The sequence below is a fragment of the Fusarium vanettenii genome, assembly GCF_000151355.1.
Source record: "Fusarium vanettenii 77-13-4 chromosome 9 genomic scaffold NECHAsca_6_chr9_2_0, whole genome shotgun sequence".
NCBI classification, from domain to species: Eukaryota; Fungi; Ascomycota; class Sordariomycetes; order Hypocreales; family Nectriaceae; genus Fusarium; species Fusarium vanettenii.
This window is the reverse complement of record NW_003315877.1, coordinates 1,142,204-1,154,682: the sequence shown is the minus strand read 5'-3', so window position 1 is coordinate 1,154,682 and position 12,479 is coordinate 1,142,204. Positions and strand designations below refer to the sequence as shown.

The 12,479-nt window shown below is 51.4% G+C and overlaps 3 protein-coding genes across 3 annotated transcripts; 2 read left to right on the top strand and 1 right to left on the bottom strand.

The window, feature by feature from the left end:
* Positions 1 to 627: 627 nt before the first annotated feature.
* NECHADRAFT_102828 (uncharacterized protein) lies at positions 628 to 1,732 on the top strand. The gene is made up of 4 exons (XM_003050437.1): positions 628 to 884; positions 944 to 951; positions 1,027 to 1,453; positions 1,508 to 1,732. The coding sequence occupies exons 1-4, from the start codon at positions 854 to 856 to the stop codon at positions 1,534 to 1,536; spliced, it is 495 nt and encodes a 164-aa protein (XP_003050483.1). The 5' UTR covers positions 628 to 853; the 3' UTR covers positions 1,537 to 1,732.
* Positions 1,733 to 5,237: 3,505 nt separating this feature from the next.
* NECHADRAFT_96270 (uncharacterized protein) lies at positions 5,238 to 6,530 on the top strand (the record flags this gene model as incomplete). The annotated part of the gene is made up of 3 exons (XM_003050436.1): positions 5,238 to 5,949; positions 6,129 to 6,151; positions 6,189 to 6,530. 3 exons carry the CDS (start codon positions 5,238 to 5,240, stop codon positions 6,528 to 6,530), a joined length of 1,077 nt encoding a protein of 358 aa, XP_003050482.1.
* A 363-nt stretch (positions 6,531 to 6,893) lies between these two features.
* NECHADRAFT_48925 (uncharacterized protein) lies at positions 6,894 to 10,701 on the bottom strand (the record flags this gene model as incomplete). Its single annotated transcript, XM_003050046.1, has 2 exons — positions 6,894 to 8,599; positions 8,649 to 10,701. The coding sequence occupies 2 exons, from the start codon at positions 10,699 to 10,701 to the stop codon at positions 6,894 to 6,896; spliced, it is 3,759 nt and encodes a 1,252-aa protein (XP_003050092.1).
* Positions 10,702 to 12,479: the final 1,778 nt, after the last annotated feature.

Sequence of the window (12,479 nt, the reverse complement as noted above, 5' to 3'; positions counted from 1 at the left end):
AAGGTGAGAAGGAGACACCAGTACAAATGTACTAACGTATCCTGCTCTGAAAAGGATACCAAAGGCATATGTTTCGAATAACGAACAATTTTAAACACCCTCCTTTCTATAAGATACATTTTAATTGTTTATTTTATTTTTTCTAGTATTTTCTCAATTTTATTTACGATTACATGCCCTGACAGTGAAGTATCTTCAGATACATTTGCTGTTCTGATGTCTCACTCATTTCGTGACCCACGTACAGGGGCATTTACCCCGAGTTGGCCCTTTATCTTATCCTTATCTTATCTCCCTCCGTCCCTTGTTTGTCCTTCGCGTTGACTTCGATGACTGGCTCCCCTGGTTGACAATCCGAGAGCTGACCGGGAAACAGCCATGCCTTTGTCAAGTTTTTCGAGGTAGCAACATAAAAACTTCATGAGCTCTTTGTACGATGAACGAGTAACATCCTTGGCTTTATTCCTCTTTAAGCAATTTTTGCCATATAGCTAATACACAAATGGAAGTTTCCATGCAAGTGACTGTCCATGAGGTCCGACTGCCCCACCAATTATGGAGGGGAGCCATACGTGCTGTTAGTGGGGATGATTGCCTCCTCTCAAGCAGCCTCCTACAAGCAATCACCACTTCACCTGGGAGATAGCTCGGCGTCACCCTGAAATATATATAAGGGCAGCTTGCAACGCACATCTTCAACTTCTCGTCTCTTATCCTTCAACATCTCATCGCCAGAACTGAATCAGAGCATCCTCACCCTACAACACCATCACTTCTACCCAACCATACTATCTGAGCCTTGATAACAGCCTCACCTCTCTCACAACTACACATCTGTCAACCATCTGACAAAATGAGTGGAGACAACACCGCCTTCTTCTATGGTAAGAAGTCTTTCGTCGATACAGGGTATGTGTGAGTACCATGCTAACCTAGTTTCTAGGCACACTGGTAGGTTGCACCCTCAACTTTTTCGACTGCGAACATGCGGTTTCACGAACAGGAGACAGTGACTAACCGCCGCAGATGGCCCCGGAGGTCTTCTTCAGTGTCTGCTACGGAAACAAGACCCCTCCCAAGGTTATCCAGGACCTGCACACATTCACTCCGGCCATCCTGGAGGGGTACTGCCGCCACCGAGTTCAGTTCGCCGACTACCCTGGTGTTATCGCTGAGAAGGGACACACCGTCCTCGGTATCTATGCCACTGGGCTCACAGACGCCAACGTTCAGAAGCTCGACAATTTTGAGGGACCCGAGTACACCAAGACGGCCGTCCAGGTTAAGCTGGTGAAGAAGGATGGAGACAAGACCAGCGAGGGCGAGAGCAAGGAGACCTCGGTCTACGTCTTCAACACTCCCTCGCACCTGGAGAAGGTCGAATGGGACTTTGAGGAGTTCCGAAAGGACAAGATGCAGTTCTGGACCCGAGGCGGCTGGGCGTTCGATCCAGGCAAGTCTCTCATTCTCATTCGCAAGGTCACCTTTGCTGACATCACTGGACCAGACACGGCCGATCAGATTCCCGACAACTAATTTGGTCATGTTTCTGTAAGCGCCTGCCTAATGTCAGCGCCTGGCCGGGCATTTGGCTGCAGAAGACAATGCATTTTGTGAGCTGGCGGTGAGGTCTGAGACGTCGGTACCAATAGTTTGGTAGACATGTTGGGATGGGAGATAGAATTACGACAGCCCTACGAGTACGAGAATAGACAAAACATTCATTGCGCCCAACAACGCAAGCGCCCGGAAATATCAAGGAGGAGGGAAGTCGATGAGCAACCAACAGACAATGCAGACTTGTTGGTCTCGCCCCGCCAGAACATTGGTACTGGTCCTAGCCCTTACCGAGCGGTTAACCTCTCCCAGCAGTCTGGAACAGAATTCATAACAAGTTTTTTGCTTTGCTTGCTGTTCTCAACAAATTTTGAACATCAGTAGACGACCGTTTGCAAAAGAATGGGCATGATCCCCAACCGGTCGGTCCCGAAAAATAGCAAACTTACACGGCGCCATCAAGACCGTAATCGTAACATTTGGCGTACTCATCATGGCATGATGGTCCATGTCCCAGATTGCATTAACTCTTCCTGAAAGAAGTGTCACAGATAATCCTTCAAAGGTGAAGGTAACATGGAATGTCTGGCGTAGAATACAAAGTGGCAAACTATAGACTGATCCGTCAAGATTCAGCCAGGCTGCGTAATCTATATGTGAAATAGCTAACTCACCGTCGCTGTCGTACGAAGTGGCCAAAACAGTTACAGGTGAGATCCCCCAGGCGAGTACAGAAAGTTTCACGACGCGTGGCTGCTATTACTAGCCCTGTCAGTAATGTTTGAAGTGAAGATCAAACAAGCCCGATCACCATCGTCCAGGGTCCTCAGGGTAACTCCGTGCGTGGAGTCATGATGGAGATTGTTCGTTCATGCAGAATTTCAACCACGGCTGTCGAAATCATGAGCATGTTGAATCCCAAGATCCTTCAGATCAGAGGCGTGATTTCAGCAGATCGTCTCAACTCGAAGATCTCTGGGGTCCTGGTCCTGGTCGTCGAGGTTGCGAAGAAATCGGCGAGTTTCGTCCGATTCTACAGACCCTGGTCCGTCTCCACGTTAAGTAGTGTTGGTCGTGTTGAAGAAGCCGCAGATGCTCATGGTCACGAGGAAAGTGGCAACTTGAACGCGAGGCCTTTCAGGCGACTATACCAGACCAGCTATTGGTGTTTTGATCAGGATGCATCAAAGCAAGAAATGTTTGCTTACAGCATCGCCAAGCTGGATCTGGCGTCACAAGGTCTTTGCGATTGGACATCAGGATGCGCCCAAGGCATCCAGTGACTAGACGGCTCCTGCGTTCCTTACCTCAGATGCCATAGGGCAAGACACGAGGGGCTGGGCATATCGGGAGAGGGCTGCAGAACGGGTTGCAGGTATTCAGACACTAAAAATCACCTATTGATGACTATTTTCCAAGCTGTCTATCTCACCTCTGTCAGCCCGCCACGTCAGGAAAGTACGGAGCTCGGATGCCTCCGGGCGGCTATGGCCATACCTATCCAGCCAACCAACCCCACTAAAACACCACCACCAACTCAGTCAAAACACCAAAACACCAAAACGCGAAACATCACGATCCTCCCTGCGGCAGGACGGCAGCCGAGACTTTTGGGACTTTGGTTCCTGCAAACCACCGAACCCGTGTGAATGACACCTCCCACGTGTGATTGGCCTCATTGTAGAGCTCAGAGACACCGGGAAGAAGGGACGTCCATGAAACTGGCCCTGTTTCACTAGGTCTAGGAGGACAGGAAAACGAAGAAAAAACTTTCCGACTTGCAAACCCCCTTACCGCTGCGGAGTAACCGCCCAAAAGGGGAGGAGTGTCAGGAGACATTTTCAGTCTCAGACTGTTCTAGGGCCACGCGTGAAGGCTGTCAGGCTCGAGATCTACTGAACCCCTGATATGACGGCGATCTCTCAGGGGATTGGGCCAGAGGCCTCAGTCTTGGCTTGTGATGGCAACAATAATGGCTCACTCGTTCGGAGCTGAGTAGTCAATAGTCCCAAGTCTCACCAAGGATGTCAGTCCAGAAGCCGTCAGGTGCTAGAGCACCTCCGTTGACACAGCCTGTGCCCGAAGGCAAGCAAGTGTCCTCACCGCGCAGCATCTATCCATCTTTTCGGCAGTCGTCCCGTCTCACAGTCGACAAACGTTTGAGGCTTGGCAGAGTGGTGATGGCCGACTGGTTGTGGCTCGTCACCCGCTAATCCGTTTCGATACGATCGGCTGGTCCGACCCTTGCCGTCCAGCCTTGTATCCCTGTCATTTACCCCCTGATTGGCATCCGGCCCCGCTGACCAGGGTCGTATTCTTGGAATGGCTGGCGGGGGACGACGGACAGCCACCTCAGGAACAGCACGAACAATGCATTGACTTGTCGACGAGCCCGGATCACTGAGGCAAACGAGCAGCCCCTGAACAGAACGTCGAGATCTTTTGAGATTCTCCTCTGCAAGCTGCCGCAGGAGTCGGTGCTCTGAAAACCTTGAAGCAGGGGGATTCTGCCGGGGATGAGAGGCTCAGAGCCCAATGCCCAGAGCCCCATTACCCTGTCCCATGACGTTGGAGACGAGGGAGACCTGGTGGCCGCATGAGGCCCCAACGTCCCCATTCTGTGGCGGACGTCCTCCCAGACTCTCGGTTCAACCTGGCCTGATTGGCGGCCGCCCAACTGGAGCGTGCCGAGAGGACTTCAGTCCACACCAACCACATGGCTTCTCAGTCATCGCTACACCGCACTCAGCTTCCTCGCCACTCATCGGCGGCCTACGCTAAGCTGACGGCATGAAGCAGCACTACGAATCATGTCTTTGTGTGGCTCAGAAATGCCAGGAACCCGTCTGCATGCGGCGCGGAGGCGCCTTGCAGCTGGACAAGGGGAGACGACGCTCGACACTTCGTTTCCTCACCTACTGCAACCTCTTTCTTTTTTCAGAAAGAAACGATCCCTGGCAAACGCCTGAGTCGCTAGCCAGGGGCTCGAACCTCGTCTAGGCTCTGGGGTGCGTATAGGCCCAGTCCACTCACACTTTTGTTTTGGTGACGGGATGGTTCTTGAAACGATGCCTCCAGCCTATCATGGACACGGCACTGCAAATCTCCCTCTTCGCCACGACGCCCTAGTCCGTCCGGCGTGCTTCGAAACAGAACGGTTCAAGCGCATTGAGTCAACTGAGTGGCTGTGGACGAAGGAAACGTGCCGCTTCCATGCCGGCACGGGGGATGCAGTCCACCATGATCGGCTTCTGAGTTGCAGAGGCCCGCATCCGTCGGCAGTGTCCTTCCGCTTGCGTCTCTCCTAGGAGCTCTGTTGTCCAGTCCTTCTCGTGAACTCTGGTCCATATAAGACGACCCCGTCACCGCACACAAGTTCCCTTTCTTCTCACCAACGACTTCAAAAGTCTTCAGTCAGTCCTTTCAAGTGAGATTGTCTCAACGACATTTCCATTCCTTCATTTTCTCTTTCACAAAGGCTAGTCCTTTACTTTCATTCTCAACTACTCTCTCTCTTCACGTATTGCCTGGTGCATTACTATCCTTTGGTTAACAATACCACACGTCGAGCTACGACTTCTTGTCCTATACCCATACTCGACACTGTCTTGACGACAATCTCACGACTCTCAACTACGAATCTATCGTCTGGAACGTTTAGACTCACTCCTTCATTCAAAATGTTTGCAAAGACTTTCACTCTTGCTAGCCTGGCTACCTTTGCCAGTGCTCACATGCTCATGAACAACCCCGTTCCTTTCGGAAAATCCACTCTGAACAATGCTCCCCTGGATGCAAGTGGCTCGGATTTCCCTTGCAAAATGCGTGAGGGAACCTACGACCTTCAGGGAGCCAGCAATGTCTACGCCCAGGGCAGCACTCAGCAACTCTCTTTCACTGGTCAGGCTGTCCACGGTGGTGGCTCGTGCCAGATCTCCATTACCACTGACGAGAACCCCGACAAGAACTCGGTTTGGAAGGTCATCAAGTCCATCGAGGGTGGTTGTCCTGCTAAGGGACAGGAAGGGAACATGGGCGGTGATCCCAATGCTGAGGATCCCTACAAGTATTCATACACCATTCCCAAGGAACTGGCCGCTGGCAAGTACACCCTTGCCTGGACTTGGTTCAACAAGGTCGGAAACCGAGAGATGTACATGAACTGTGCTCCTTTGGAAGTCACTGGCTCTGGCGGCTCCAAGGACCACCTGAGCTCCCTGCCCGATATGTTCGTTGCCAACATTGGCAACAACTGCGGAACTGAGCCCGACAAAGATGTTCAGTTCCCCAGCCCCGGAGATGATGTTGACCGATTCAATGGGGCCACCGAGGCTTGGGCCAAGCCTACTGGCTCATGCCCTGCTGGTTCTGGCTCCGGCTCTGGTGGTTCTGGTGGCAGTGCTCCCACTGCTACCGGTGGCAACGACTCTCCTGCGCCGACTGGTGGTAACGACGCTCCTGCTGCTACTAGCGCCGAGGCCCAGCCTACTCAGGCTCCTGAGAAGAGCATTCCCGGTGGTGTTTTCATCACTGTCTCTCAGCCTGCTGCCTCTCAGCCTGCTGCCTCCCAGCCTGCCATGTCTCAGCCTGCCATGTCTCAACCCGCCGCAGAGGAGCCCGCTACCACCCAGGCCCCTACAACCACTGCTACCCCCGCTACCCCTAGCTACGGATCCGGTGATGGCTCTGAATCTGGTAACGGTTCTGGCTCCGGCGATGGTACTGAATCTGGTGGTGACTCTGGTTCTGGTTCTCCCAGCGGTGGTTTCGCCGCAGGAACGGCCTGTACCAGCGAGGGCGAGTGGAACTGTATCGGCGGCTCGTCTTTCCAACGCTGTGCCAGCGGTGCCTGGACTGCTACCCAGCAACTCTCTGGTGGTGTTTCTTGCACCCCTGGCCAAGCTGCTGACATTGGCCTCACTGCTAAGAGGGGTCTGAGGGCTATGCGCCGGGTGACTCGATTCCGAGCTTGAAGTGATGATTTTGATGGAAACCCTTGTTACATACGAGGGAGGAAAAGACGGGGCAAGGGCGTTATGACGGATATCTTCGGTTTGCTGATGTACATATATCATTTACAAACTTGAGCTCACGGCTCAACACACATTTCTTTATCTTTGGAAGTAGAATTAGGGATCGACTCTCAGGAGTCAATCTTCAACTCAGTTATGCAAAACAATTGTCTCAAAAACTCTTCGTGCAAGTCACAACAAGGTTCATCGCGTCTCTAAGTACCTAAGTAACACAGATCACCAATACATCGAGGATGCTTAACTGAGTCTACTAAGGGTATAATTAATATAAGCATTACTTCTACAAAGGTTGGGTTTTCCATCTTATAACCAGGTTCCGCTTCTCACAGAGCTCCGCACAGGCTTCTGGCTACGTTGACTCAACTTCATCCACATTCGTTCAAGGATGTATTTCTTTCCTCTGAGCGAGGATGGCTCGATAGGCACCACATGAGGGTCTAGTTCGATTCCCAGGTGAACTTCTCCGTCCGCACCCACGTACCTCCCAAAGCTGAATGTCCGATCGGCTTGGCCAGGCATGTGTTTTGACAGCGAGCTCACAAGCCTGCTTGGGGCAACATATGCCAGGATCGAACCTATCGTCGTAGGCATGCGTGGGAGCACAAAGGCGACGGCCCGTACGTAAAATAGGGCGGCCACAACAATATTGAGACCCAGCACGGACATTGTTATCACAAATGAGGCGTCTTCCATAAAGATCCTAACCTCTTTGGTGTGTCTCATTGCTGTGACTGGCTTTTCTCCATCCTTTTGTTCGAAGATATGGGTATTCAAGCCAAGCATGATGGCATAAAGAAGGCGGTAGATCTCCTGCACCGCTGATATCATGGATTCGGGCTTTGGCACTGGAGCTGCTGGGTCGATGTTGTCTCGTGACTCGTGCAGAACAGTGATGAAGTAATTCATCCAGTCCCTCGCAATTGTGTCGTTGTGCCACGAAGGGCTGTCTTTGTTCCACCAGCGATTGTAAACGTCAAACACGGTCCGGATATGTACCTGAGAGTTGGGATACTCCAGGGTGTCCGTAAGGTTTCTCAACTTCTTATATGAGAGAACATAACCTGACTTGTCCACGGTGACGTTGAACTTGGCTGTTTCAAACACTGGATAGCATATGACAACAGTAGCATTGACCGTGCCGTTCACATTCTCTGCAGAAGCAGTGCGTCCCCATCCAATAGTCAGGGGGCGATCACAGGGACCGTTGCTAAAGGCAGCAGTTCGGGCATCCGCATATTCAACGGAGGAGACACCAGTTGAGCGGTTGAATGTGGTCTGCCTCATTTGCGCACCTGCATTCTCAATGAGACTTTCGTGGGTGCAGAATCTCCCATCGCTGGACTTGACGAACTGGGGCTCTTCCTTGTACACTGGCAGCTTGAAAGGGCTGATGGGAGTGCAGTTGGCTCGAACTCCGAACCCCTGGGCTTCAACGGTGTATGTGTCGGCCGGGTCTCTTGATTCAAGCCCGTCAAGATCAAAACTTTGGAAGAAGTAATCCGGTGACACCCACGCGGGGAGCTTCGTCCCTGAAGAGAAGTTCGCCAGGGCAACATACATGTGATCCTGGTACTGGGACGTTGTGACGAGATTTCGGCTCAAGTACTCGTCAAACGTGAATACTGAGTTGTTGTCAAATCTGGGCGCGAATGTCGGATGAAGAGTTTCTGGGTAGCTCGCAATCATAGGCTTCTCGTTGAAGAGAGAACCAAGGCCAACGGCGAGGAGGTTTGCAAGAAGAGCCATGGCGCAAACAAGAGCAAGAACGAGGTGGTTCGATTTGATCGCCCTGAATATCACAAGCTGAGGTGGGATTGAAGTGTATGTGGCGTCGATCGATCGTGTGGCTCTGGCTTTGCCCTCCCAGAGATCCTTGAAAGGCTGGAGGACGCAGAGCAAGCGGTTCAAGAGAACCCAGAGAGGCTCGATCAGCGTTGCGAATATGGTCGGAATGTAGTTCTCCAGTATTTGCAAAACCTCGAAGCTTTGCGAAGGACGGTGCAGGCCTACTTCAGTGTAAGTTGTGTGTCAAGGAACAGATGGGAGGACGCAACTAACCGTTCAGCCGGGTCTCCTGTTGCTTCAGATAGGAGAGAAAAATGATGCCACCAAGAAGTACTAATACAAAGCTGACACCAACAGTCCTTTTAAGAGCTAATGGTCGAACAGGGTCATAATAGCCCTTCTGTGGGGAAGATTTGGGTTCGCTTGGTGGTTCAGACTTGGAAGAAGCCTTCTCGATGATGATGTGTGGGCGCTGGGAAAACTTGTCGTAGCAGAGCTGAACCTCATCTTTGTTGAACTTTTCGTGCAGGGCCTCTTCCGTTGCGTTGTCCATTGACTGAAATGATTTTAGTAGTTCCGGACTGTCTCGAAACAGCTCCATGTGCCTTGCGATCGACGAAGGATTTGTTGTCAAGTTGCTTGGGGTTGTGCGACACAAACGCAGGATCATAATAGTGAAGATCGCAACGAGCATCAAGATGCTTTCCAGAGCCGTGGCGAATGCCCTGCTTACTATAACTCCGCTAAGATAGAACTCTGTTGAGGAGGTGCTATTGCTGATTATTGTCTGGTTGGTGAGCAACCTGGGCGTCGCAACGGAGAAAAGATATTGGTGAGCCTCGCGGTAGACTTTCTCAAGCAACGTGTGTTCAACGTATGCGTCAGAAGATAGGTTTCTTCCAGCCAAGGCGAAGCCAACCATGTTGGAAACAGGCTGGGTGAAGCCGGTGTAGTTCAGTCGTGGGTGTTGCTCGACGACACTGTTGAAGGGCCAATCTCGGACGATAGGTTTGTACGCCATGCCATTAGCCAGAACATACTCAAACGCCGTAGAGTTGAATTCCTGCTCTGTAAGAGGTTCTTTCGGAGATATCGCCTGGATAGAGTTGGTGATGGGTTCGTAAGTGCCTGCCTTCACACTGGCAAGGACTTGCTGCTTGTAGTATCTCGGCTGGCAGAACATGGCACTAATGTTGAAACTCGGCGAGGGATCCCAATCTACAGGGACGGCTTTCGCCCAAACGGCAAGAAACTGGTGGGTTGAGTTTTCTGTTTTGGGGCAACGCGTTCCGGCCAACCAAAAGTCCGAGTAGGGGCTGGAACGGTAGCCAATGTAAAACATTCGCCTTTTGGCCATGACGCCAAAGAAAACGGTTGCGTTACAGCCCTGGCCGTTGAGGAAGTTGAACGATGCCTTCGATCGAGGGCCATCTCTCTCGATCTCCGCCGGCCAGCAGCTCAACTCAGTCCACATCTTTGTCGTAACGGCCGTCAAATTTGCCTCCACCTTGGCAGAGACAGTGCTATTCTCAGGATAGAAAGGGAGGAGCGCATATGTCGAAGTCGTGAATGGGGGGGAAGGTTGGTCCAGCCATCCAACAGCGTATCCGGTGTTGAGAAATTCAGGATCCAAAAGCGCCTCATGCTGAGACATCGGAAGAAGTTGAGACCTTGTTCCTATCGTCGTCGCCTCTGTCTGCTTGACAACTCCTGTGCCGAGAAGGGCACTTTGCAGGGGGGTAAGTGCCCAGAACACAATTACCATGGCTGTTCCGCCGAAGAAAACAGGCCAGTGCTTGCTTCTGGCGGCTTTGAAGGGAACCAAGGCCACAAAATCATACTGATAATCCAGAAACAGCGACTTCTCTGCCGTGGCCCCCTTCGGTTTCGACAACTCAAACCATGGTTGCATCCGCTTGACATCCAAATCGATCCAACTCCATATCATACTGTACAAAACAGCAATGATAGTCGGCACATACAAGTAACTAAACTTGGCATATCCCGGCAAATCATCCAACGTCGGCGACAGAGCCAGTCCCCCCTGTGCAGCACTCCGTTGTGCAATCGTCTCGACGGCGGCGGCGAGGAGTAGCGTCAAAGCAATGACGGCAAGGAGTATAGGCGTAGACAGCGATAGCGGCTTCCATCCTTTCGTCGAGTTCGAGTCTTGTTCAGAAGTGATGGCTTCGATCTTTGTGGTAACGGTCGACTTGTGTTGGAGAGGTAGCGGCGGTAGACACTTATCCTTATCCAGGGAATTAGGGTCGGAAGTGACAGCGACGTGGCTCTGCAGCTTCAGAGCTGCAGCCTCCCAGCTAGCCATTGTAAATTAGAGTTGTTACAAAGGAAAGGGGGGATACAAAGGAAACGAGTGGCCAGCCACCCAGGAGAGAGAGAGACGGGAAGACGAAGGAAGTGTCAGACTACAATCGCGGGGGGACGAGACAGGACGTGTTAATACCATGGTCATGGCAGCCACTCAGTGGAGAATTCAGCCGTCTCGATCAAACAGGATCATCAATGCAAGCAAGCGGTAGACCGTCGAGTGAGATTCCGTCCAGCCTGCATCGCTAGTCTCGACTCCATCATGACGATTGACTGGCTCTAATGCTCGGCAGCTTCCGATACGACGCAAACTCCTTTTCCTAAGCGCTTTCTTAGCCAATTCCATTTGCTCTCCTATGTTGAGCTGCTTAGAGGCTCAGTCTTAGTCAAGGCCTCATCCCAGTACACAAAACATGCCGGGACAACAAATCGTGCATAGCCGAGTTCCAGAAGCATGGTACGGCCCCGCATGAGACCAAGGTCATCGGAACAAATCTACCGGTTCCGAGTAATTGGGTAACCCTGGGGGCCAACAAACAACAATAACGAAAAAACAAGGGTTGTCGTTGTTCATCTTGTTGTCTTGTTCAAGAGAGTTGGCGGCGGCTAATTCGACGTTGCGGTTGGACGGGCGCTAGCCGCCGACGCTTTTCCAATCTTGGACTCGTGTGGTGGACTAGTGTAGAGATCTGCAAGGGGTAGATGTTGCATGGCGACGTTTGATTGGTTGACATGTGGAAGCTGTTGGTGATTGTCGAAGTTGAAGTTGAGATGGCTTGGCCAAGGTGAAGACTGCGGTGTCCTTTTCGAGAAGAGGTGAATAGTGGAACGAAAGGTCTTGATTTTATAAATAAGTTTCTTACACCGCTGTTGTCTTGTTCCCTCTTCCCCGCTATTCCACGTTGGTCGGGCATTGGAAGTTGGTGTCGTGGCAGTTGAGCCATATGGTCCTACCTACATCAAGTTGAAAAGCTGTGTAACACGCCACGAACCTGGGATGGATTTCAGTTTGACCAAAACCAAACCTGAGAATCAGAGATACCATTCTGATAAGGCCCTATATGTTTGTTCTACACAAACCAGCGAGATCATCATAGACGTCAAGTGTGACACCAACTACCCTAAACTGGCGATTCGATCAACTCAACGATATCATGTCCTCCCGTCACCAAACAGGAAACCTCGAGCCTTGACCAAGTTCCAGATTATTGATTCATCCCTCTGTTTACCCACCCCTACCTTGTCTCGGAGTTGCACGAACCTCCCAGGGGTCGTGCATCCATGCCTGTCACTGTCATGAGCCAACACCAACCTCACCTCACCTTGTGTAACATGAAGCATCTTGAGAAACACCAACTGAATTGAAACGTGATTCTTATTCATACAATGATTAACGTCAATCCTATCTCTACAACAGGATCATCAATTCAGCACAATAGCCCTGGCTGTTCCAGACCACCACCCGCCCATGCCATCCTGCTTGCGAGACTAAATAAAGGGCTTTCATGATATAGTAGAAAGCCTGTATGTTGTTCCATGCGCCGCCGTGCCCGAGACGGAGCCACAGCTGGCGCGATAGAGAAAAAAAATAGGTACCTCTCAAAGAGGTCAACAACGAATTCTTGCGTGTTTCGCACGACGCCCTTAACGCCAAATTTGTGTGTACCATGTCAAGAGTCGCCTCTCCGTGGAGCCGTCGCAATAGTAGAAAAATAAAAAAAGAGTCTCATGCAATCGTCGTCCCTGTATGCCAGTCCGGTGCTTTTCTCTCTGTTG

What these genes read in the sequence shown, in the direction of transcription:
- NECHADRAFT_102828 (XM_003050437.1), top strand. Translation starts at nt 854, where the DNA reads ATGAGTGGAGACAACACCGCCTTCTTCTATG. An exon ending in CGGCTGGGCGTTCGATCCAG is followed by an intron (nt 1,454 to 1,507) that starts GCAAGTCTCTCA and finishes TCACTGGACCAG; the next exon opens with ACACGGCCGATCAGATTCCC.